The sequence below is a fragment of the Babjeviella inositovora genome, assembly GCF_001661335.1.
Source record: "Babjeviella inositovora NRRL Y-12698 unplaced genomic scaffold BABINscaffold_14, whole genome shotgun sequence".
NCBI lineage: Eukaryota > Fungi > Ascomycota > Pichiomycetes > Serinales > Babjeviella > Babjeviella inositovora.
In genome coordinates, this window is record NW_017566851.1 from 355,396 (window position 1) to 379,436 (window position 24,041).

The 24,041-nt window shown below is 49.4% G+C and overlaps 9 protein-coding genes and 2 non-coding genes across 11 annotated transcripts; 7 read left to right on the forward strand and 4 right to left on the reverse strand.

Moving 5' to 3' along the window:
* Nucleotides 1-293: 293 nt before the first annotated feature.
* On the forward strand, nucleotides 294-2,409 carry BABINDRAFT_67025 (uncharacterized protein; the record flags this gene model as incomplete). Its single annotated transcript, XM_019132490.1, has 1 exon — nucleotides 294-2,409. The coding sequence occupies one exon, from the start codon at nucleotides 294-296 to the stop codon at nucleotides 2,052-2,054; it is 1,761 nt and encodes a 586-aa protein (XP_018983047.1). The 3' UTR covers nucleotides 2,055-2,409.
* A 1,589-nt stretch (nucleotides 2,410-3,998) lies between these two features.
* BABINDRAFT_163426 (uncharacterized protein) lies at nucleotides 3,999-6,186 on the forward strand. The gene has a single exon (XM_019129908.1). It carries the CDS (start codon nucleotides 4,193-4,195, stop codon nucleotides 5,933-5,935), a length of 1,743 nt encoding a protein of 580 aa, XP_018983048.1. The 5' UTR covers nucleotides 3,999-4,192; the 3' UTR covers nucleotides 5,936-6,186.
* Nucleotides 6,183-6,569, forward strand: BABINDRAFT_97794 (uncharacterized protein). The gene has a single exon (XM_019133016.1). The coding sequence runs from the start codon at nucleotides 6,276-6,278 to the stop codon at nucleotides 6,480-6,482; it is 207 nt and encodes a 68-aa protein (XP_018983049.1). The 5' UTR covers nucleotides 6,183-6,275; the 3' UTR covers nucleotides 6,483-6,569.
* A 43-nt stretch (nucleotides 6,570-6,612) lies between these two features.
* SPO72 (Spo72p) lies at nucleotides 6,613-11,992 on the forward strand. The gene has a single exon (XM_019129909.1). The coding sequence runs from the start codon at nucleotides 6,656-6,658 to the stop codon at nucleotides 11,789-11,791; it is 5,136 nt and encodes a 1,711-aa protein (XP_018983050.1). The 5' UTR covers nucleotides 6,613-6,655; the 3' UTR covers nucleotides 11,792-11,992.
* Nucleotides 11,993-12,369: 377 nt separating this feature from the next.
* NAR1 (Nar1p) lies at nucleotides 12,370-14,010 on the forward strand. Its single transcript, XM_019129910.1, has one exon. The coding sequence runs from the start codon at nucleotides 12,416-12,418 to the stop codon at nucleotides 13,940-13,942; it is 1,527 nt and encodes a 508-aa protein (XP_018983051.1). The 5' UTR covers nucleotides 12,370-12,415; the 3' UTR covers nucleotides 13,943-14,010.
* A 193-nt stretch (nucleotides 14,011-14,203) lies between these two features.
* On the reverse strand, nucleotides 14,204-14,286 carry BABINDRAFT_t337. Its single transcript has one exon. It is a non-coding gene; the product is annotated as a tRNA-Lys (tRNA).
* Nucleotides 14,287-15,282: 996 nt separating this feature from the next.
* On the forward strand, nucleotides 15,283-17,365 carry ZWF1 (glucose-6-phosphate dehydrogenase; the record flags this gene model as incomplete). Its single annotated transcript, XM_019132491.1, has 2 exons — nucleotides 15,283-15,554; nucleotides 15,941-17,365. Exons 1-2 carry the CDS (start codon nucleotides 15,453-15,455, stop codon nucleotides 17,363-17,365), a joined length of 1,527 nt encoding a protein of 508 aa, XP_018983052.1. The 5' UTR covers nucleotides 15,283-15,452.
* A 425-nt stretch (nucleotides 17,366-17,790) lies between these two features.
* On the reverse strand, nucleotides 17,791-18,519 carry BABINDRAFT_41045 (E2 ubiquitin-conjugating protein; the record flags this gene model as incomplete). The annotated part of the gene is made up of 1 exon (XM_019132003.1): nucleotides 17,791-18,519. The coding sequence occupies one exon, from the start codon at nucleotides 18,517-18,519 to the stop codon at nucleotides 17,791-17,793; it is 729 nt and encodes a 242-aa protein (XP_018983053.1).
* A 704-nt stretch (nucleotides 18,520-19,223) lies between these two features.
* On the reverse strand, nucleotides 19,224-19,297 carry BABINDRAFT_t336. The gene has a single exon. It is a non-coding gene; the product is annotated as a tRNA-Arg (tRNA).
* Nucleotides 19,298-19,469: 172 nt separating this feature from the next.
* On the forward strand, nucleotides 19,470-19,864 carry BABINDRAFT_97860 (uncharacterized protein). Its single transcript, XM_019133017.1, has one exon. The coding sequence runs from the start codon at nucleotides 19,564-19,566 to the stop codon at nucleotides 19,813-19,815; it is 252 nt and encodes an 83-aa protein (XP_018983054.1). The 5' UTR covers nucleotides 19,470-19,563; the 3' UTR covers nucleotides 19,816-19,864.
* BABINDRAFT_163431 (kinesin family protein) lies at nucleotides 19,721-23,414 on the reverse strand. The gene has a single exon (XM_019129911.1). It carries the CDS (start codon nucleotides 23,096-23,098, stop codon nucleotides 19,913-19,915), a length of 3,186 nt encoding a protein of 1,061 aa, XP_018983055.1. The 5' UTR covers nucleotides 23,099-23,414; the 3' UTR covers nucleotides 19,721-19,912.
* Nucleotides 23,415-24,041: the final 627 nt, after the last annotated feature.

Genomic DNA, 24,041 nt, shown 5'->3' on the forward strand with positions numbered 1-24,041 from the left:
CCCCCCCACAAACTAGTGAAGTACGGCGGAGGAATGTCTTGGCGCCATCATTAGGGTTGTTTGGGAGGTCAATTAGGTCATTTACCTATGAATTTAAATCATTCATCCGTAAAGCTACGGGCTGGGCGTCTTAGTAAGCCAGGGAGATGCCAGTAGGCTAAGCAACTGACAACATTCAATAGCACTTGGGTATAAATTTAAGATTATTTCCATCTCATTGTACGACTCACAGGTCCGTTCAGCACGCTGACATCTAAAGGTATCTTACACCCTCAGCACTTCAACAGTTCCTCATGTCTCTTTTCAACAAGTTCAGGAGCTCCACCAACCCAGACGGCTCTAAGAAGCAATTCAGGTGGCGCGTTTCCACCAGCAATGATCCCCCAGAGATCTACAATTGGACATTGTACATGTCGGTGTTGATCTTTGGTATTCTTGGTTCCGCTCGTGGCTACGACGAGGGGTGCATCTCTGGGACCAAGACCCAAAAATCCTTTATCCACCAGTTTGGCCTTAAGGACCCGACTAAAACCGAAGACGAATTGGCCACCTTGAAGTCAAATATTACATCCATGGTGCAATTAGGTTCCATTGGTGGCTCGTTGATGGCCATATACTTTGTCGACCGGTTCGGGAGAATCAGAACCTTACAAGGGGTGTGTGCCTTCTGGGTGGTGGCTGCCATTATCCAAATCACCAGTAAAACCGTTGGCCAGTTGTACGCTGGCAGATTGCTTGAAGGGTTCTCCATCGGCCAGACCGTGGTGTGTGGTCCAACCTACTTATCAGAAGTGGCCCCTAAGAGTATCCGTGGGTTGTGTACCTGTATTTTTGCGGGAACCGTTTATTTTGGGATTATGTTGGCGTATTTTGCCAATTACGGCACTGCCCTACACGTTTCTAACACGTCCAATCTTCAGTGGATTGCACCAACCTCCATTAAGATTGTTTTAGCCGGTTTGTTGTTCATTGGGTCGGTCTTCTTTTGCATCGAAAGTCCCCGTTGGTTGATCAAGGTTGGCAAGCACGAGCAAGCGGTGAAGAACCTCTCCAAGATCAGAAATTTGCCGGTCGACCACCCGTACATTCTTAGTGAAATTGCCGATGTGAACGAGCAGGTTCAACAGTTGGAGAAAGCATCGGAGTCACATTCTATGTGGAACATTTTAGTTGAATTCTTCACCATCAAGTCGCTTAGATACAGACTCTTTTTGGGCATCGGTATTCAGATTTTGGGCCAATGGTCCGGTGCCAACGCGATTACAATCTACGCCCCCGAGTTCTTTGCCATGGTTGGAAAGGCTAAGTCCACCGATCAGTTAATGATGACTGCTATTCTTGGAGTGGTGAAGCTCACGTCCGCTTACTTATGCGCCTTCTTTGTTGTGGACTTCTTGGGAAGAAGAAAGTCTTTGTACATCGGTATTACCATCCAGCTTGTTTCTACGCTTTACTTTGCAATCTACTTGACCCTTGTTCCACAAGCGGCCGAGGACCATGTCGATTTAACGTTGTCCCAGAAGGCCGCTGGTAGAGGGGCGATGGCAATGATCTATATGAGTGGTGTGGGTTGGACTATGGGCTGGAACTCCATCCAATACTTGATCAACTCCGAAATCTTCCCCTTGCGGTCCAGAAATATCGCCACCTCTGTCATCATGGTGTTCCACTTTGCCAACCAGTATGCCAACTCCAAGGCGACTCCACACATGTTGTTGGCGATGAGTAATTATGGTGCGTTCTACTTTTTCTTTACGGTCTTGGCTATCGGTATTTCGTGGTGCTGGTTCTTTGTTCCTGAAGTGGCTGGGAGAAGTTTGGAGAGTATGGAAGAGTTGTTCAACTTGCCTTGGTACTTGATCGGAAGAAGGGGTGCTAAGTTATGTCCAGATCACACCGAGATCACGAGAGTTCACTACCACGGTGAAAAGGAAGGTGCGGCCCGCATTTCCATCTCGGACAAGGGCGAGGTTACCCACTTTGAGGGTGCTGACAGTGACTCGATTGACCAAGAGTCTTTCCATTCCAAGCATTCGGGAGATGTGCACGTCTAATCGAGCGGGCTGTGAACTATCCTTGGTGCGTTGAACGCTAGCCAGATATGTATTGGATTCTTTAGGCGAAACGGCCTAGGTCTATTTTTTTTAGCCCATTCTATTTATTTTCATTATATTACTTCCTCCTTTCGCAGCCTGGACTATCTGCAAGGCTATCTGCGGATTGCATTTCAATATTGGGGTGAGAACATTATCTGAGACTTTGCGCGTGCTATTCGGTAATTAGCTACGTTCGGACTGAGCTGAGAAAACAGGGTGATCGGCATCTTGGCTTGATTATTAACGCCAGATCTAATTTCTTGGTTCAATGGTTTACCTGGATAATACAGACTATTCTCTCCGATTTTATGTTCAGTTGGATTACTGATGCCGGTATAAGTAACAGCAAACAGGCCATGATATGTAACCAGGTTTTAGGCGTTTTCTCTGCATTGACGGAGGGGTTATGGTCACGCGAACCGTTAGTCTGTCGTTTAGTATCCCTTAGCAGCCAGGACACAATTCCATTTATCTCGAGGTTCTCGGTTATATTCTGGAACAGCTCAAAGCTTCTTTTTTTTTCTTATTATATTACGTATATTACGATTTACAGGCATTTTTATTCAATAATAGGACAGGAAGATTACTATGCCCTCCAAGTGCTTATCAAAAAGGTGCAGGATCCACGCGCATCGGCAATCACCGAGCTTCCATCGATCGAAGTCGGGAAGAAGTGTATTTTCTTTCGCGAAATCGCATGACCACAGGACTTTCTACTGTACGAGGGGACTAAAACATGAAGCCTAAAGTAATATGCATGTGTAGCCAGTGGCTAGTCGGACTTGAGATAAGTTATGACTCCATAACACTCCAATTACTGTGATTCCATTACTCAGCACTCAAAGTGTGGAGCAACCATAATATTAGTAAACCCTAGTTTATTGCGGGAAAATACAAAGTTCTCCGAAAAAAGATAGTTGCACGCTGAAGGATGCACATAGTTTTCAATAGTGGTGCCTGGGGGCTGTACGCGAAAGCTCCGGAGTACGTTATTGGCTACGATAAAGTGAGGAGACTCGAGGTAGGAGCGGCGCTTGAGACATGTAGCCCGGCAACCTACGTTATTGATGTAACCTCGCTCCATTTTTTCCTGTTTCGACCCTGTATGGTAGCTAGCAGCAGCTGCCGGGTTTTTGCCTTGTTATGCACGATCATTCTCTGCTAAACAGTCACCCGGTGCAAGATGCAGGACTTTGGTGTAGAGGGATTAATTTCTTCCGTTTCTGGCCGCGAAAACTCCAAGGATTATTTACGACATGGAGTAAGCGGGGTGAACCACGACTCTCCCCGCACTACCTGACTTAGCGTCAACTATGATAAACGGGGGGGTGAAACTACCGGCTCCGTCGTCGGAGTAAGCTTTTAAAGGTACATTAAGAACCATATGTTTTCATTGGGTCTTGACGAAAATATTTACTCAGTACGATAAGAACTTGTAGATCACTCCCCTCTAGCCGGTTTTATTTACGATCTTTTATTGCCTAATTTACCTAGCGTTTACCTTATTGGGCTGAAGCTCCATGACTGAAACTCTGGGCCTAGAGCTCCACGACTGGAGATCCGTGTCTAAAGCTCTATGATCAGAGCTCCGTAACTAAAATTCCGTGGATGAAACTCCATGGATGAAACTCCGTGGATGAAGCCCCATTGAAAATTTTCATAAAAGATTTTCCGCATTTCTAACCATACGCAATGCGCCGCATGCCGCCTGCCGCTCACGTCGCCTCAATACATTTCCCCGCGCCGCGCTGGTTTTCTCCGATGCCCAGGCCGGGTTGCACCACAAGCTTTACGGCACGGAGTGCATGCGAACATCAAGACTTATGCACACGGTCATTTTTCGCTAATTTAGGTGGAGTGTGTGCCCTAAACTAAGCCGCAGGGCCAGAGATACCCGTTGGCGGATTGTATAAATACGTCTGGCTCGCCGCGGTGGAGTGTAAATATCGGGCGTTTAGCATCAACACCTTTGAGATCGGTCTTTAATATCTTCATATTACTGTTATTCAACTAACCGACAAAGCGACTAACGTGAAGATATCTTAACATATCCTCACCCCCGTCACACGCAATACAAGTTCCCTTCTACTGCACTCATGTCCATTCTTAAGGGCTCCTCGAACCCGGAAGGGCCAAAGAAACAATTCAGGTGGCGCGTTTCCACCTCCGATGATCCCCCAGAGATCTACAACTTTACCTTGTATTTATCCGTCATGATTTTCGGTATGCTTGGTGTCGCACGTGGTTACGATGAGGGGTGCATCGCCGGTACCGTTGTCCAGCACTCCTTCATCCTGGAGTTTGGCCTTAAAAATCCTGCCAAAAGCGCTTCCCAATTAGCCAACTTGAAGTCTAACATTACCTCCATGGTCCAGTTGGGTTCCATTGGCGGGGCTTTGGTCGCTATGTACTTTGTTGATCGTTTCGGGAGAATTAGAACCTTGCAGGGTCTCTGTGCCTTCTGGATCGTTGCTGCCATTATCCAAATCACCAGTCACTCTGTTGGCCAGTTGTACGCCGGGAGATTGCTTGAGGGCTTTGCCATCGGCCAGACGGTGGTTTGTGGCCCAACCTACTTGTCGGAAGTGGCCCCAAAGAATATTCGTGGGTTGTGCAACTGTGTCTTTGCGGGTTCTGTCTACATGGGGATCATGTTGGGGTACTTTGCCAACTATGGTACCGCTTTACATGTGTCCGACACTTCCAGACTCCAGTGGGTGGCTCCGAACTCGGTGAAGATTATTTTGGCGGGCTTGTTGCTTATTGGCTCTCTCATCTTCTGTATCGAAAGTCCACGTTGGTTGATCAAGAAAGGACACCACGAAAAAGGTGTGACGAACCTTTCCAAGATTAGAAACTTGCCGGTCGACCACCCATACATTTTAAGTGAGGTTGCGGATGTTAATGAACAGATCCAGCAGTTGGAACAAGCCTCCTCTTCGCACTCCGTCTGGCAAATCATGAAGGAGTTTGGCACTGTGAGCTCTCTTAGATACAGACTTATCTTGGGTTTGTCGGCTCAGGCCTTGGGTCAATGGTCTGGCGCCAACGCGATCACAATTTACTCTCCGGAATTCTTCGCGATGGTGGGTAAGTCAACGGTTACCGAACAGTTATTGATGACGGGTGTTCTCGGGGTGGTCAAGTTCACGTCCGCTTACTTGTGTGCCTTCTTCTTTATTGATTTCTTGGGCAGAAGAAAGTCGTTGTACATCGGTATCACGACCCAATTACTTGCATCCCTCTACTTTGCAATCTACTTGAGTAAAGTGCCAGAAGCTGCCAATAAGAATGCTGTGTTGAATGCCTCCCAGAAGGCTGCCGGTAGAGGGGCAATGGCGATGATTTACATGAACGGTGTGGGTTGGACCATGGGTTGGAATTCGATTCAGTACTTGATCAACTCCGAAATTTTCCCGTTGAGATCTAGAAACGTTGCCACTTCCTTTATCATGGTGTTCCATTTTGCCAACCAGTATGCTAACTCTAAGGCGGTTCCGAGCATGTTATTGGGTATGACTGCTGCCGGCTCCTTCTACTTCTTTTTCGCCGTCTTGGTTTTGGGTCTCTTATGGTGTTGGTTCTTCTTACCTGAGGTTGCCGGTAGAAGTTTGGAGAGTATGGAGGAGTTGTTCAACTTGCCTTGGTACTTGATCGGCAGAAAGGGTGCTAAGTTGTGTCCAGATCACTCTGAGATCACGAGAGTTCACTATCACGGTGAAAAGGAGGGTGCGGCCCGCATTTCCATCTCGGACAAGGGTGAAGCAACTCACTTTGAAGGTCTTGATGCGGAAGACGATTCGCTTCAATCAAAGCATTCGAATGACATCCGTGTTTGATACACAGTGTCCCCCTTATTTTTATAGTCAACACAAATGCTAGCGTTACAGGCATCAAATACATTATCGAACTTGCCATATAAAAGCTAGGTTAGGGTGCTTCCCATATGCCTTTTTCCTAAACTCCAGAAGCGCTGGCGTAAACGGGAACTATAATTTCCCATAACTGGATGAACCGGCGTTTAGATTAGCCTAGGTTAGAACTAAGGAACTTTTTGGGGAGATACCCAAAGTCAAAACGTGATACTGATAACTGTAGACGCCCAGTCTCGGATGATAGCACCGGGAAATTTTGTTAGCCTGAATAATAAATAATCCTTGTGTATTTGGCTGCAAACAAATGCAAGGCTTAAGAAATCTTCCAAACTCCACCTTCGCCCGCTTATACTCCAATGTGCCCCATGACCTTTCAAACCGACAAAGACGGTATACTTTCTCCCCAGTTTTTCCTGTATCTTTAAATCCGCGTATGTCTCCACAATCGCGCTTATCTAATCGGCACGTGATGCCACCGGAGAACGATTTGATGTTGTATGCAAATCGCTGAGAAATTTACACAAAGCACCAACGCCATCGTGTTTCTAGTTTCACTTACACCAATTTTATATAACCAACCGGGCCCGCAACTCCCGAAATCGGAAGGCAGTACACGCATAGTTTACCACCACTTGCTGAATAAACACACCCGGTGCTTTTTACCACCCGAGACCTAACGTTGCTATGGCGCCTTGGATTCCCCAGAACATACAGAAGCGACTCTTGCGCTATGTACTCCAGCAGCTTTCGCTCTTTTCGGAGATTGATTTGCCAAACGTGGACGTATCCCTTGGAACCCAGTCACAAATCTCACTCAGAGACCTCCAGCTAGATCCCGACAAGGTCTCCATTCCGGGGATGTCAATGCGAGGCGGGCTCGTTAAGGAGCTAGAGCTACGGTTGACGGTTACGGACGGAATCAGCATCGATGCCAGCGGGGTGGAAATCATTCTTGCTCCTACCGTCAACTCCACCGCCAAAGAAACCGGCTTCTCCCTCGCCCAGAGCCGCAACGATCTCGCCAGCAGCGTCATGGTGGGGTTTGCCGATGAAGGAACCAGCGAGGAGTCTAGTGAGGAAGAGGCTAAGGATTCTGGTGCGGCTTTGAGCGGAGTGATGGCCAGGGCTGCTGAAATGGCGTTGGCGCGCATTCTGGTAAAGATCTCCGACGTTCGACTCCGCATCATCTCGGACCAAGCCACGGTCGATGTAGTGGCCGCAAAGGTCGCATTTCTGGTTGAGGAGGGGGTCCGAAATGTCCTGGTGGAGGGTGTTGAGTGCATTATGGTCAAGCCCGAGGTCCATCCGGGAACCTACCAGAACGCTGAGTCTGAGGGAAACACCTCCGATTCTGGGTCCGATTCCGACTTTGACGAGGATGCGATGTCTGGTTCCATGACGGCGGAAGATGGCAGAAAGTCGCTCTTCCAGAGCGCCTACTTTTCCCACGAAGAGGCTAGCTCGCTTTACATGAGCGCCAACTCTAATGTCTTGGGCCCTAAAAAGGATGGCCCAGAAAAACCCGCCGTTCGGTTGCTCCACGTCAATACCGCCACGATTTCATTCAAAGGGTTGTCCGACATTGAAGACCTAGACGTCTGCATTGATTCCATCAAGGTGGCGGCTACGCCCTTTCCTGAGGCTGTGGCTGAGATCCTTGGCTCGCTCACCCGTTTGAAGAAACTCAATGCGGTGCTTCAGAGAAAAGCCATGGGGGTCCGTGGGAGCAAGTCCCAGGAGGAAGAAGCTGACACCGAAGAAGATCCCGTCTCGCCGTTTAGGGGCTTGAGCGTTGAGCAGGTGGCAATGAGTTTCACGTCCGCCTTATTGGCTAACGGGCAGTTCTTTGATCCCGCCGCTCTTTGTCTCAACCTCAGCGGCTTGGAAGTGACCCAAAAGAACTCAGACTTGCTTTTCGGGGGCGCAGCCAAGATCGCTATCCTAAACGGGTGCGGCACGGTGATGCAGTTTTGTAGTGAATCCACGGAGCCCAAAAAGGACATGTTGTTTGAGATTCTGAAGAACCCGACCACAAAACAGCAGGAGATCACAGTCCTCTTGCCTAAGAGGGTGGAGTTGAGACTAGACAGCGACAGCTTGACCCCTTTTCTCGAGCTCAACCACAAACTAGGGCCTGTCTTGGACGTCTACACAAGGTTTTCCGCAGCAGCCGGTACTTCGACCGCCCCTGGGGCCAAGCCCAAAGTCATATTTCAGTCCTCCTTGGTCGATATCCAGCTTGCCTTGAACCCGGCTCATATTTTGCATTTGAAGGTGTTGCCTGTTTCGTACAACTCTGTAGACGGGATCGCCAGCATCAAGAAGCTCTATGTGAGTGATACAGCACAGGCCAATGACGAAATTTTGACCCTTACAGCCATCCAGTACCACGTTTTCCCCGAGGCCAGGAGAATCAAGTCCTTGGAGAAGTCTCGCCAAAACGGACATCTAACTACAACCTGCAAGCTATCGATTGATGGCATCAACTTTTTGCACGATTTCGAAAAATTAAAGGTTATACGGGAGGCCTGGAGCGTTTTTGTCCAAACGTTGCCAAAATTCCCCTCTCCATCTCCGAAGCCTGCGTCGCCTCTTAAAAGCTCCAGAATCGGCGGTTCGGTGTACTTTCAGACCGTCAGAAAGGCGCTCTCCCTTTACATCGAAATCAAGCAGATAAGCGTGAACTTTTCCCAGGTTGCTGAAAACTTTGGAAATCTTAATGCCGTCACGCACGAGGTGTCAGCACACCTTTACAACACCGGCGAATGGAACGTGTTTGTTATGGGTGGTGTGGTCTCGCGAAGCCATGGAAAAACGAGGGAAACGGTTCTTGAGAAGGCAATCCAGGAAGACCGCAGCTCTCCGATCATTGCGGTAAAGTCCCCCGACCCGAGCATCATCACTGTTACGTTGAGTAACCTTTTGCTTGAATACTACGCCAATTGGATACAACTCCTTGGTGCAGATAGCCAGGGAAGCTCCACGGTAGAGAACGGAGTGTCGGAGGTTGACGGAAACGATGCGAAGGCTAATCCGCCACAGATCAGAGTAGTCTTGGTGGATTGTATTACGGGCCTTAACCCAGGAAGGCTCAAGGCAAAAGGGTTGTTAGTGATCCAGAAAGGTACGGTGGATGTGGCAATGGGCGCGGAAATCAAGGTCAAGACAAGCATCAAGTCAGCCTCGCTTCTCTTGATAGACAACGCTGCTAACGTGTTGAGCCCCCATGAGTGCAAAAGCAAGCGTCTTTTCAACGTCAGTGGGGAGAATCCGGCCCTCACATGGTCCCATACCTCGTGGTACTGTCTGCGGGGGTTTGTTTCCGTGGGTGAGGTAGCCTCCTTGCAGGTGGATGTAGTGGTTAACGATGCCAAATCGTTACGATCGACGGCTAAGCGCGTACTAGCCCTAGTAGAGGTGAAAATCCACTCCAATACTTGGAAGCTTGAACTCTGCCCTGACTCTTCTCAAACGCTAACCCTGATCATCACCGATTTGAAGCAGCCGGTGGTATTTCGGGACGAAGAAAAATACCTCAGACAAGCACCCGAGGGTACTGACGTGTTCCAGGATGTGGACGAGAGTGCCTTCTGCTACAACGCGAGCAAGATCTCTCTCCCCAGTAGCTCATCAAATTCACTAAACATGGTGAATAGCTTTTACAACTCCCAGATGGAGGGCAATTCCAGAGACAATTCGCTTGTTTCAGACGGCACTGAGACGCAATCCAGCAGAGATCGCCTTTCGCTCCACCTTGACTTTGACGAAGACCACTTCTCAAACGAGCCAGAGGCTCAGGAGCGTGTTACCTCTCAGGACGAGTCCTCAAGCGCGATTTGCCCAATGAAGCTTTACTTTGATGCCACCTCGGTGAGTATTGGGTTGTACGACGGGTTTGATTGGAAAGAAACGCGGCAGACAGTGGGTAATGCCATCAAGCGGATCGAAACCAAGGCGCTGGAGGAGAACCGGAAGCGAGGTGGCTCCAAAACACCTACGAGTGAGAGGTCACGGAGAAGTTCCCATGATAAAGGGTACGTCAATTTGAACAGCGAGTATGTTGGCGATGATTACAACGTTATAGGTGAAACCATTTATGATTCCATCCATGTCTCGTTCCCTATTGGTAAGGACCCGGCCGAATTGATCACTGGTATTAACAAAACCGTCATGGAGGAGGAAGCCACCCCCCAGGGTGAAATTTCGATTGGAAAGTATGCCCGAAAGTTGAGGCTCCGTCGCTCCAAGTTCCAAAAGATCCAGCTTATCGCAACCGGTGTCCACGCGGAGGTGAATGTTCTAGCTTCCGACGATCCGTCTGTAAGAGAGACGCTTGATATTCGACGAGACATGGACGACGACGACTCCCAGATTATGACCTCTATCGACGTGCGGGTCGACAACTTTGAAATCATCGATAACGTCCCCACCTCCACCTGGAACAAATTTTTGTCCTACATGAGAGATGCCGGTGACCGGGAGGAGGGTATTTCAATGTTGCATGTTGCGATAGACATGGTGAAGCCGATTCGAGAGCTTGCAACCGTAGAGCTTGTGTTGACAGTGAAGGTCTTGCCGGTGCGATTGTATGTCGACCAAGACACGTTGGACTTTCTCACGCGGTTTGGCGAGTTTAAGGACTCGCGGTTTTTGTTGGAGAGCCCAGATGACGAGATCTTGTACATTCGCAAAACGGTGGTGGACGCAGTGAAGTTGAAGCTCGACTATAAGCCGAAGAAGATCGACTACATGAGCTTACGTTCGGGCCGAACCTCCGAGTTTGTCAACTTTTTTATCCTTGACGAGTCGTCCATGACCCTACGCCGGGTTGTATTGTTCGGAGTTGCTGGGATTCCCAAGTTGGTGGAACTTCTCAAGGCAATCTGGACGCCCGACGTTTGCGCTAACCAGTTGCCAGGGGTTTTGGCTGGCTTGGCGCCGGTAAAGTCCATTGTGAAGATTGGGGCGGGGTTCAAGGACTTGGTGGCGGTGCCGATCAAGGAATACAGAAAAGACAAACGGCTTGTTCGGTCGCTTCAAAAGGGTGCAATGTCTTTCGCCAAAACGACAGGAAGCGAGTTGTTAAAGTTTGGCGTCAAGGTTGCCGCTGGCACCCAAGCTATCTTGGAGAACGCCGAGGAGGCGATGGGTGGCGACGGCGCTGCTTCCAGGTTAAACTCTCCTCATAGAGCGATAGATGATCTGGATGACTCTGAAGAGCCTAGCAGTCCTGACAAGCGGAACAATGAGATGAACTCGTCGCAGTTGATTGGCCGAAGTTCGTTATCCAACAGTTTCATGGATCCGTTTGCACAGAGGTCTATGTACAGATCTCGTTTGCAGACGTATAACGAGGAAGGGGAAGACATTGACGAGGATGCGTTCATGGCTACATCTCATAAGAGTAAGGCGAGTAATGCAGACTTTCTCGACATCCAACACCGATACAATGTTGGCGAAACGGAATACGACGAGGAGGAGGAAGATAACGAAAGCCAGAAGGTTATTTCTCTCTACGCTCAACAGCCTGTTGATGTGAAGGAGGGTTTCCAGGATGCGTACAGGAGTCTCGGTCACAACTTGGATGTGGCCAGAAAGGCGATTGTGAATGCTGGTGCGGAGGCCGCCGATGTGGGTAGTGCTCAGGGAACTGCAGCTGCATTGGCTCGAGCTGCTCCTGTAGCCCTTCTCCGCCCGATGATTGGGGCGACGGAAGCCTTTTCCAGGGCGTTGATGGGGGCTACCAACCAGTTGGACCCCGAGGAGCGGTTGAGATTGCAAGAGAAGTACAAGCTGCTTCTGACGGGGCGGTTGTTTTAAGCCCTTGTATGTGTTTAGTTTCCAGCCTCGCCGAAGTCTATGAAAACGTTTGGAATGTGTTAGAGACCAGCTTTGTAGTAAACGTGTATTCTAGAGTACAGTATCGATACGGTTTCTTAAATGGAGAAGCCCTATTGATATATTGTAGAACCCTGCTTTTGGGGAGTTTTCTATGCAAATAGCTAAATGAACTTTGGTGTGTCGTGTTTTATATCCCGATTCGTAAATATCTATTGATTTTACACGATACTTCCATAACCGATTGCGAAAGAGCCCCCGCTACCTTGACTTTAACCTTTTGTCAAATCGCAATTTTTCCAGGTCCCCAAATCCATCGTATTTGACGTTTTAACCAATTTCTGGGCTTAATGGGCGCATCCTGGTCAATACCCAAAACATAGCCAACACTCGATAGACTTCCTCATGTGATGTATAATTTAAGCGGTGCTGACAAACGGCCGCCGTCCCACAGGGCACGTGCACTTGGCCCTTAGACAAAAAAAAAAAAAAAGAGGCGATAAAAATATTTTAAGCTGCAGGACAAACATTTCTTAGTCATTAAGCAGCGTACAAGTCAGCGCAAATCAACTCCACCATCTCGATACACGCTGCATCACACCCAAAATGAGCGCTCTTCTATCGGCAGACGACCTAAATGACTTTATATCTCCCGGTTTGGCCTGTATTAAGCCGGTACCCGTGACGAAAAGATCCGCAGAGGAGGCTGAGATCCAAATCGACTCCTTCGGAAACCCGCTGGAGGTCTCTATTGACGGCACCACTACGACCTTATCGGCGGCGCAGATTTCCCTTTCTGACTGCTTAGCATGTTCTGGGTGTATTACCTCGGCGGAAGAAGTGCTTGTGGCGAAACATTCGCACAATGAATTGCTCAAGGCCTTGAAGGGCGGCGAGAAGCATTTTGTCGCCAGTATTTGCCACCAGTCGCGGGCCTCTCTCGCCACTGCCTTTGGCCTTTCGGTAGAGCAAGTGGACAAGTGTTTGGTCAATCTTTTTGTGAATCGCCTCGGCTTTAAATACATTGTCGGGACCGGTCTCGGGCGCAAGCTCTCCCTCTTGTCGGAGTCAGCCAAGATCAACCAGAGTAAGGCTGACGGTGTGATGGGCCCCATCCTCTCCAGCATCTGCCCCGGCTGGGTCTGCTACGCTGAGAAAACCCATCCCTATATCCTCCCTCGCATGTCGACCGTAAAGTCTCCGCAGCAGATCACCGGCTGCATCCTCAAGGAGTTGAGCACCCAGGCTCTACAAGCTCCAAGAGAGCAGGTGTACCATCTATCGATTATGCCATGCTTTGACAAGAAGCTCGAAGCAGCCAGGCCCGAAAAACAGGAGGAGGGACACGAGGCGGAGGAAGATCCGGACGTGGACTGTGTTATTACCGCTAAAGAGTTGATCCAGTTACTAGAGCAGGAAGGTTTCGACTTCCTCGACACATCCAACGACCCAACGTTGCAAAATGTAGAGATATTCGCACTTTACACAAGAGCCGCGCCCCCAGCCTGGCCGTTTATCCACCAAACCTGGCTCAACAACGTGGGCTCCAGCTCTGGTGGCTACGGCTTGAACTATCTTCTTGCTTTGCAAGCGCAGAACAGCCATAGAGCTACTACCATCCGACGCATCGAGGGAAGGAACTCGGATATCTGGGAGCTTCGGTTGGTGGACGAGGCCTCGGGCGAGAGCTTGGGGTCCGCTGCTATCGTGAATGGTTTCAGAAACATCCAAAACTTAGTTCGGAAGTTGAAGCCGACTCCTGTAGGTGCCAAAATAGGTAGTTTGGCTTCTGCTCGTCGTGGAAGAAGAGCCAAGCCGGAAGCAGAGGCACCAGTTGCAGATGCGTCCAAGTGTGATTACGTGGAGATTATGGCCTGTCCAAGTGGCTGTATCAACGGCGGGGGACAGGTTTCGTCCAAAAACGGGCTAAATGACAAAGTGTGGATTCAGGAAACCGAAGCAAAGTACTATTCGATCCCCATCGCTGAGTCTTCCGCGGTGGAGATTGCTCAGTGGGTAGAGGAATTCTGCGGTCACTTCAAAGTGGAAGAGACTAGGTTGCTACACACATATTTTATGAAGGTGGAGCAACCGACGGATCCGGCGGTAGTGTTGTTAGGGGCGAAATGGTAGTGAGCAGCTGCGATTTTGGTGAAATATATTTATAAGGATGTAAAAATAAACAAGGCTTACGGTTTGGCATGCTTGGCGTAGACTGTTAATAGTGATAGCTTGGAGGTTATCATTCAGAAATCATCTGTTGAAGACAACTGGTAAAGGCTCCAGTATGGATGCCCCCAACATGAGTAATTCCACTTATCTGGTATACTTTCTGGTCATTGCTAGAGACAAATTGAGTCTGTGAACGTTTTGATTGAAGGGCAAAAAAAATAGAACCCGACGCGGGGGTCGAACCCGCAACCTTGTGATCGCGTACTGCTAAGAGTCACACGCTCTACCGATTGAGCTAGCCAGGCTACTAGTTGAATACTAGTAGCTTTATGTATGTGATACCTGATGAATCATGTACAATGAAATTATATTATTGTTCATATGGAGATATATAACACAAATATTTAAATAAATATATACAAATATACAAATATTCAAGCATATCTTGAAATTAAACCCTAAAATTAAGTTATATTTTCATGTATGTGTTATATATCTCCATATAAACAATTTTATAGTTTCATTATAAGCTCAACGAAATACATAACTAAAACATGGTATTTATGATTTACTTGGAGGAACATTTCAAACATTGATAATATAGTCACGGTCCGGTCCATTTAACCTAATACATGACTCTCATCTCTCTTCAATCTATTCTGGAGCTTAAACATCCGCTTATCTCGGACCAGCATAGAAACGTCTTCTGCCGGACTCTCCCGGGGGAATCCTTCGATCTACGGACCGGTAATCTTCTACCAAACACCTAATTAGGGCCGAAAGCGTAAACACTGAATCTTGACAAAACCTCTCGTCACCTTCAGTCAGCAGGATAATTTTAGGGCTGCCAAATTCTAGATTACTTTAGCACCCAGAATGCAGCGTGCGATCACGGGCACACGTGCCAAGCTACCAGTATTAACATTAACACACATGCCAAACTACCAATATTAACATTAGCCGGGGAGGGGATATCGCTTGTTGCCAATTTACCCTTCGGAAGAGGGGTAGTTTCATGCGCCACCCCACGTAGGCCCGTCATTCTTCCGGGTCAAACACGCCACATGATCTCGGAGTTTTCGTAGTCGCCACCTTCGGCAGCCATCTCCTCTGTCTGTCACGCACATAATTGGACATTCTCCATGACTAATCTGCAAGTAATCTGCGACGGCATTGCACGTGATGTAGCGCAAGCCACATCAGATCCCAGAAACGGGTCCCGCGCCACCTATCCGAAGAGCAAGCAATGAGACGGGGCGCTTCAAACCGGATATCGCGGCTGCGGTGCTTCTAGACGATGCCTTGATAGCGCCAGTGCTTAATAAGCGCCAGGTCGAAGCCCAACCGAGCACCGAACGCCGATATAAATTGCGCTCCGCACCCCTTGAATTTGCAGCTCAATTGCATCCTTCTCACATACACTTTTTTGTTCTTGACCCCAGCAGAAGCACCCTTATAGAACAAACATACAATGTCCCCGCTTGTTGAATTCAAGAACCAGGCGTCCATCGTCGTGTTCGGCGCCTCCGGCGATCTCGCCAAGAAGAAGACCTACCCAGCTCTTTTCGGATTAGTATGTATAAAAAGCATTGGGGAACCAGAGGAGGTTTTTTCCGTCTGCAGAGAATTGGTAGCAAGGACACGGCAATTAATGGGGACCACGTGGGAATTGTGACAGCCAAACATTATGTTTAGAGTTTGAGAGCCACATAGCAATCGCAAAAGTGGATCAAATCTTGATCAATTAGCAATTGTTTCGTTGAATGGGTTCTTGCACTGCCAATTGATAAATGGTTGAGGTTTCAAGATTTCACCGAGCCTCTGGCTTTTTTCTGCAAGTCCACATCACCCGTCAGGTAAAGATTTTCCATTCGTATTTTCTTCTCCCACTTCTGGTGCCTTCGGTTGAATTCTCATTCCCCTCGTGTGATGATCACTGGATTATACTAACACCCCTAGTTTTGCCATGGCGAATTACCTGCCACCGTCAAGATCATCGGGTTTGCGCGCTCCAAGATGACCGAGGAGGAGTACAAGAAGCGAATCTCCGAGCACTTCAAGATCAGTGAGAACGACACACAAGGCCAGGAGTTCAAGACCAAGTTCTTGGAGCTTTGCTCGTACATTTCCGCACCATACGACTCCGACGAGGGATACGTTGAGTTGGAAAAGCAGATCGACGATTTTGACGCGCACCACAGCCACGACAAGACCCAGAGATTGTTCTACCTCGCGCTTCCACCGTCTGCGTTCATCACCGTCGCGAAGCAGTTGAAGAAGAACGTGCACCCGCGCGAAAAGGGCCACGCCAAGCTCATTGTCGAAAAGCCGTTTGGCCATGATTTGAAGTCTGCGCGCGAGTTGCAGGCTTCGTTGGCCCCATTGTGGTCGGAGGACGAGTTGTACCGTATCGACCACTATCTCGGCAAGGAGATGGTCAAGAACTTGCTCGTGATGCGTTTTGGGAACGAGATTCTCGGCGCGGCCTGGAACAAGAACCACATCAGATCCATCCAGATCACCTTCAAGGAGCCGTTCGGCACTGAGGGCAGAGGTGGCTACTTCGACGACATCGGCATGATCAGAGACGTTATCCAGAACCATTTGTTGCAGGTATTGACGTTGTTGACGATGGAAAGACCGGTTTCTAACGACCCAGAGGCCGTGCGTGACGAAAAGGTCAAGGTCTTGAAGGCCTTCGACACTGATATCTCGCTCGACGACGATGTCTTGTTGGGCCAGTACACCAGGTCTGCCGACGGCACCAAGCCAGCGTACTTGGATGACGAAACCGTCAAGGCGGGCTCCAAGTGCGTGACCTACGCTGCCATTGGGATGCAGATCCACAACGAGAGATGGGAGGGGGTTCCAATCGTCTTGAGAGCTGGTAAGGCCTTGGACGAGGGGAAGGTTGAAATCCGCATCCAGTTCAAGCAGGTTGCTAAGGGCTTATTCACCGATGTCAACCGCAACGAGCTTGTGATGCGCATCCAGCCAAACGAGGCGGTCTACATGAAGTTGAACAACAAGACTCCGGGTTTGTCGTTGGCTACCACAACTTCCGAGTTGGACTTGACCTATGCCAACCGCTACTCCAAGGACTTCTGGATCCCTGAGGCGTACGAGTCTTTGATCAGAGACTGCTTGTTGGGCAACCACGCCAATTTTGTCAGAGATGACGAGTTGGAGATCTCCTGGAAGTTGTTCACGCCGTTGTTGGAAAAGATCGAGGCGGCCGACGGTCCAACGCCGTTCTTGTATCCATACGGCTCCAGAGGGCCTCTGGAAGGCCCAGAGTTTATGAAGAAGCACGGTTATGTCAAGTCTGAGAGCAATTACCAGTGGCCGTTGACCCGTCCTAGCGAAGAAAAGTCAAAGATCTAAGCGGGGGCAGTCTGTATACTATGAAGGTTACGATGAAAATGATCAAGTGTAGGGGGTTAGCGAGATGCGAGCAGTTTTTTTTTGTAAGTATTGGTTTGTAGGAAACTAGCCGGGTTTGAGTAGTTTACTGAGTTTTGACTTGGAATGAATTTTTTTAACGGATGGAGGTAAAGGGTTATAGCGGGGCTAGGTGGGCGAACTTCTGGATACAAAATCCGCAACCAAATCAGTCGCCAATCCCAAACAGCTTCAGTGTAGTAAAACACATTCAATAAGGCAAATCCAACACTCCTGGTAGTCTCCACAGTCTCTCACGACCGAAATGTCATACCTGGAAAGGGTAGCTTTATGGCTTAACCTCAATAGCACATCCACTACACGCGCTCTACATGGCAAAGCCAGATAACAACTGTACATAACTCCAACTACTTCATTATCACCTGCTTGACGAGTGCCACCACGATCGCGGCCACGGCGCAGTACACGAACACACTCCTTCCCCCGTTTCGGGTCGTCACGACCTTCGTGGCCATGGCGCGCGCACGGTCCTCTGGATCGAGCAACGTTGCATTCTCCACAACCGTTTCCGCCTCGAGTCTCGCGAGATCCATCTGGTTCGCTTCCTCACGCAAAAGCGGCTTTTTTTTTGGCGGCGCAGCCAACTCGCGCTTATTCGCCTCCACTACCTCGGGGAAGTGCTTCACAAACCGGCTATTCTCCGCAACGTTCCACACCTTAGACTCGACCGCCAACTGCTTCTTGTGCGCGTCACTTGTGGCAATGGATCCCGTAGTTGACTCGTTGCCGGTCATGAAGCTCAACATCCCCGTGAGAATCGTGGCCACCGACCACGCCGGGTTCCACTGGTCTGGGTGATAGTCGCTCATTGAGAGGCACAATCGCGAGTTTGTCTTGAAGCGGCCCAGCGGCGTGATCATGCGAATGGCCGGCGGCTTGAACGGATACTCGCTCGTGAACGTAAGCGTGCCATGGTACTGGCCGCCGTCGTATGGTGTGTCCGGTGGGCCCAGGAGAATGTAGTGCCACTCAAGTATGTTGTCCTCATTCGGGCGAGCCTCGATGAACTGCGGCGGATTCTCCACAATGAGTTTGTACTCGCGGGTAAGGCGCTTGTGTGCTTGCTTGGAGGCCATAATATATGGTGTGTCTAGTGGACTTTAGCAAAAAAATATGAGCAACAGAAACGCGGACAATAGAAATATGGGCAATATAAATATAAGCAATATACTGTTTGGGATAAAACGGAAACAATAGCGGATAAGCTACACAGTGCTGAGTCTCTTTGCTAGATCTTTATCGGGAAATTTAATCTCCATCGACAGGGCTGCTAACCGAAGGAATGCGAAGGGATGACACTTACAAATAAAAGCTTAACAGCACAAAATATAACGCTAAGAGTGTGTATTAAATGCTAAGAGTGTATGGTTAGGTGTTTGCAATTATTCTAACAGTATCAACTGGCATAAGCTCCTATCTGGGGAGACTTCTACCAAACCTCCACCCTTCATATGGTATCAATCTACGTACGTTTGCGGTTCGGAGGTTAAGTGAAGAGCTGCCTTTAGGGAATGAGCATCGAAAGGCTGCCGGAAGACCTAGTTCCTTCCCGAGACGTCTCTCAAATGCTACCAAGTTTAGTGCGCCGTCTGGCTTCCAGCTATATTATTAACACGTGACCTATATCCAGAACGGTACACCCTGTCATCTTTGCTCACTTTAGCGTTTTGGGCTGACGTCACGAACTTACTCCGTAGATTTTGAAGCCTCTGGAAAGCTTTTGTATACTGCGAAAATAAAGCGTCATTTGTTAATAGTAAGAAGAAAAAAGTAGAAGGACAACCCGAGGCGGGACTCGAACCCGCAATCCCCGCCTTCGGAAAGCGATACCTTAACCAATTAGGCCACAAGGGCTTGTCAATCTGACAGATTTTCCGGGTTTTGCGCTTTAACCAGAATGAGGGGTCCAGGTTCTTCAAGCGGCTCCACATAGACCCTTTTGTTAAATCCACAACGGTCCCAAGACCAAGCGCCAGTTTATATATCTCCTAGTAAAACTTGCCTTTTACCAAGGCTATATTTCGTCATGTTGTGTATGTGTTCAAGCAGCCTTCATCATTCGTGCATCTTAGACCATTCAAATATCTATGTGAGGTCGATTATCTCGGCTTTACTATCATATGCATCGTCTGATGACAATACCACATGTTCAGGTGTTTCATGGGGGTCTAGATAGCTCATTGAAGGTTGATGAGCCGTGGATACCCCGCCAGCTTTTCAGGGATATATTTCTAGTAAATTGCGTGTTATTGGGCCGAGGATCTACGGTTCTTTTTAGTCCTTTATTGGTGTCGTTTCCAAAGTTTCTATTTAATAGTCCACTTGACCGAAACACTACATTTATAAACAGTTCGGGTTTCCTTGTCCTTTGAAGTGAATAACCATAGCTTAGTCAGGGTTCAGCCATAGCTTAGTCATAGCTCAGTCACAACTCAGTCAACACCTTAACTAGACCTTTCATCAACGCCACTACAACGATGATTGCGACCTCGACAAGGCCCTACCCGCCAGACTCATCTTTCCTCTGGCCTTGACCACTTTGAACGGCCGATCAGGCACAGGCAGAAGCACCGGTTTCTGGTTCTCCACATCAACAATATCATCCATACTCGTATCATCAACCGGAACCGGTACAATCTTCAAGGGCCCGGTCTTCAACTTGTTCTCTAGCATCCGCTGCATCACAGTCTCTCGAGAAACCGTCCGTGGTGCCACCCTCGTATACTCATAGCTTTTTCGCTCCGGAACTTGGCTATCCTCAAGCCTCAATTCCGTAGCGGTAAGCTTCCCCTGAATCTTGTCCACCATTCCAGTGCTTTTCTGGCGAAACTCACCTAACGCGTGCGCTTGCGCCAGCACAAACCCACTCACAACCGGTTCAATTCCTACCAAGTTGCGGTTAAACTCCTGCAAATCGCGGGAAATCGCGCTGAACGACTGTTGCCCGAGATGGGTTACATCCTCAAGCAAAGCGCAAGAAGAAGCGATGTTTTCGACATTCGCACGCTTCAAACTGACGGAAAAGTCGTCGAGCGGGCGCATCAGCTGCTCCAAACGATCCTGGTCCATGCACTCAAGAGTCTCGCCCGCAATCACCTCCAGGAAACGGCCCATAACCACCGACGTGAGCTGGCTCTGTTCGATTAAGTGCTCTTTGATAGCCCGCCTGTCTTGCTTCAGCTGCGTTTGGAAGCTCGCCAAGGCACTGGAAAAGACCGTGCTGTGCTCAGCATAACCCTCAGCAAACGCATTATTAGTCGTAGCCAAGTCCGAAAGCACCGACGTTACCGCACCGAACGTGTCCTCCTCCCGTTGCTGCTGCGCCTGGGAATACCCTGCAACCAACAGAGCGATACCAGCCAACAACGACTGCTGCTGCTGCAAACCCGCGTCCTTTTGTTGCTGTGCCCTCTGGTCGAGGGTATCTCGTTTGCTTCCAATGGTCTGGCTGAAGCTAGCCCGGTGTTGCTCCACCTGGCCCCGCAAGTCCGCCACCTGGCGCTCCTGGAGCCGGACGTGCTCCAGAAGGGTATCACAGAAGAGCTTGAACTTTGTGCCGATGGCGTGATAGGACATCTGCATCGATATCTTGATTTCCTCAACGTTTTCCAACACCTCACGCTTGAATTGGTCTGACCGGGCCTGGAGACGGGCCAAGTCTCCACTAATCTCGTCCTTCAACGCGTTTTTGACATCACTCATCGCGGTAATCGCTTCGTCCACGGTATTAGATTCCAGCGAGAGCTTGGCCACGATATGGTCCATCTTAAGCGCGAAGCTATCGCCAATTCGGGCCACGCCGTCAATTTGAAGCACTAGCTTTTCGTTTTCCGCCGCAATGGCAGAGGAAAAGTCAGTACTGAGAGAGTCAAGAAGCTCCGAGGACCGGTATTCAAACTGGGAAATCTCCTCCTGGACGCACTTGCTCTGCCCTAGAAGAGACGTCTGTGTCTCCTTCCACATCGCAATGTTCTCCCCTTGAACCTCCCCCTTACGCGAAACCATCTCACTCAACGCTTCCTTCTCCCTAACACACTCGTCTAGCATCCCTGAAAGCTCCGCATGGATCCCCACCAATGCTTCTTCCGTCCGAGCATACTCATCCCTGACGGCAACTTCCACGTTCAAAGCCTCTCTGGCCTGGATGAACCGCGCTTCGGTGTCGTGCAACTGCTTCTTGGTATCCTCCAACGCCGTCTGGGAGGCCTGGTACGCCCGCTCAGCCTCGGCTATCACTCGGCTCTGTGCTTCGAACTGGCCCTTGTACTTCCGGGCCTGCTCCTCCAAGAGCTCGATCCGCAACCGCTGTTCTTCTGTCTGGATTCTGCGGCTCTCGCTAACATCTTCCATCGTTCTGAACGCGTCTTCGGCCAAATAGATCCCGTTTTTCAGCCGGGTGGCATCCAACTCGCTCTTCAAGCGTGAAATCTCCGCCGTATACTCTGCCACCGACAACTTTTTGGACATGCTCTGGTTCACCTGGGGCTTGTTTTTGATGCTCTTTGCCCGGTTGGCGTACTCGAGAGTGCTCATCGTCTCGTCTAGCGATACCTTTGCCGGTGAAATGGTTGCGATAATACACGTTTTGGTTTTCCCTCCCAATGAGTCCTGAAGTAACCGCGTGAGCTTTGATTCTCGGTACGGAACGTGCGGCGACTGCTCCACCAACGCATTAATAACCCTTCCGAGCGTAAGCAAGCTCTGGTTGATCATCCCCGCCTCTCTGGCGCGCTTGTTTTCCGCCCCGGACCGGTTGATATTCTCAGAACCGGCCAAATCCACGAGATTGAGCTTTCCCACCTTCACCAGCTCTTCCCCCGACGGATCCGTGGTTTTCATGTGGACGGTGAGGGTAAACACCGAGTGGGAACGCGATGAGAGGTCGTTGCACTGGGTGGAGGCCACCTGGCGGCGGTACGACCCTTCAGCCAAGAGCTTGAGCCCTTCGCTGGCGGAGGTGATGTAGCGTTCCTCCATGCCCTGGACCGCGATCGACTTTCTGAGCGGGTCGTCATAGATCCGCACCTTCCTGGAAGGGTCAGATACGAGTAGATCGCGAAGCTCCTCGTTGTAGAGTTCAATGAAGGATACCTTGACAGAGAAGTCGCTCTGTTGCTCAAGGCTCTTGAAGAGCGACACAAGCGTGCGGGGAATGATTCCTGCGTTCTCGCTAAGCACGTCGTGGGCCGTGGAAATGTCCCCAGACATGGTGTAGGTCTTTCCGGTCCCGGTCTGGCCGTACGCAAAAACCGTGCAGTTGTAGCCCTCAAGGGTTTCACGAAGAAGATTGGCTGCTATTCCATCGAATACCGTTTCCTGGTCGCTCTCAGCTCCAAACACGCGGTCGAACGTGTAGGTCTTGTTGCTGATGGCCATGGGTCCGGTTTGAAGCACCACCTCACGGCCTTTGTGGCCCATAGTGGAGACAACCACGCCGGAGGCCTCGCGCACCTCGCGTGCGTTTCGTGAACGGCAGCGGACATACACAGAGATGTTTGATTCTTCGGCTTTGGGCACAGGAGACGGCGAGGAGGATGAAATTTGTGGAGCAAACGATGCTCGATTGCTGAGGGAGTGGGGGTTGCCGAGGGAATTCCGGGGGTTGCCCTGCGAGAGCCGGTTCTTGGTGAGTGGTTTTCGATCGCTAAATGACATTTGAGAAAGGAATCTTGAATGAGAACACTGTTTCAATGGAGGGACACGCTCTAAGGGGAGGATAATGTCTAATGGGTGTGCTTTGGATAGGGCGGACTATGAAAAATGAAAAAGAGTTTCAACAGAACGTATAGCTTCGGACCTCTTCACTTAGGATGTTGTGGGATGCCGCTTGGTCTGTTACGGGATATCACTTGGTCTGGTACGGGGTATCGTGTGGGATTGTAATATCTGACGAATTGTGTCACTTAGCGAGAAGATAAAACACCAACGCTCTGTACTAAGCTTTGACAGATGTGATGAGGTTTAGTCTCGCTTGTGTTTGTGCGCGGCTTGTTTACTTTTTCCTCGCGTCGGAAGAGCTTCTAAGAACGGTTTTGGTGGAAAATGGATCGGAAAGCTGCGAAAACGTGACGCGCTGTGTTCCTTTCACAGAGTATATAAACTACCAACAAACTATGTGTCGTTAGATTCTTTTTATAAACCTTTGGATTTAGACTTGGGGATTGTGAGGTTGAGTTATGTATTATGTTTAGGACTATATATGCTGCACTCTGAGACATGCTAATAAACTAAGCATGGTGGGAGCCCCAAGCTTCTTTGCCCGTTTCGTATTAGCGTAACGGAAGTTTATAGAAATTTCAGCAATACCATCTGCCTTCTAAAGAACCTAGCTTACTCCGTCGTATAAAACAACCCAAGCTATGAAAGTGTGGCTGTGCTGCTGTGGCAAAACCCAACCAGGATCTCGTGGCTGGTGTACTTCGACGCGTCGCATCGTGCTCCACGCTCATAACCACAAGCTCCCTCTCCACCATCTCCAGCTACTCCACTATACCAAAATCATTGTTAGAAGACTGTAGCTTAAAAATCTGACTTACAACTAGTTTAATCCGATAGCTTTAGCCTCTATACTCGGCCTCTTTGTTCATCCAAGCACGCT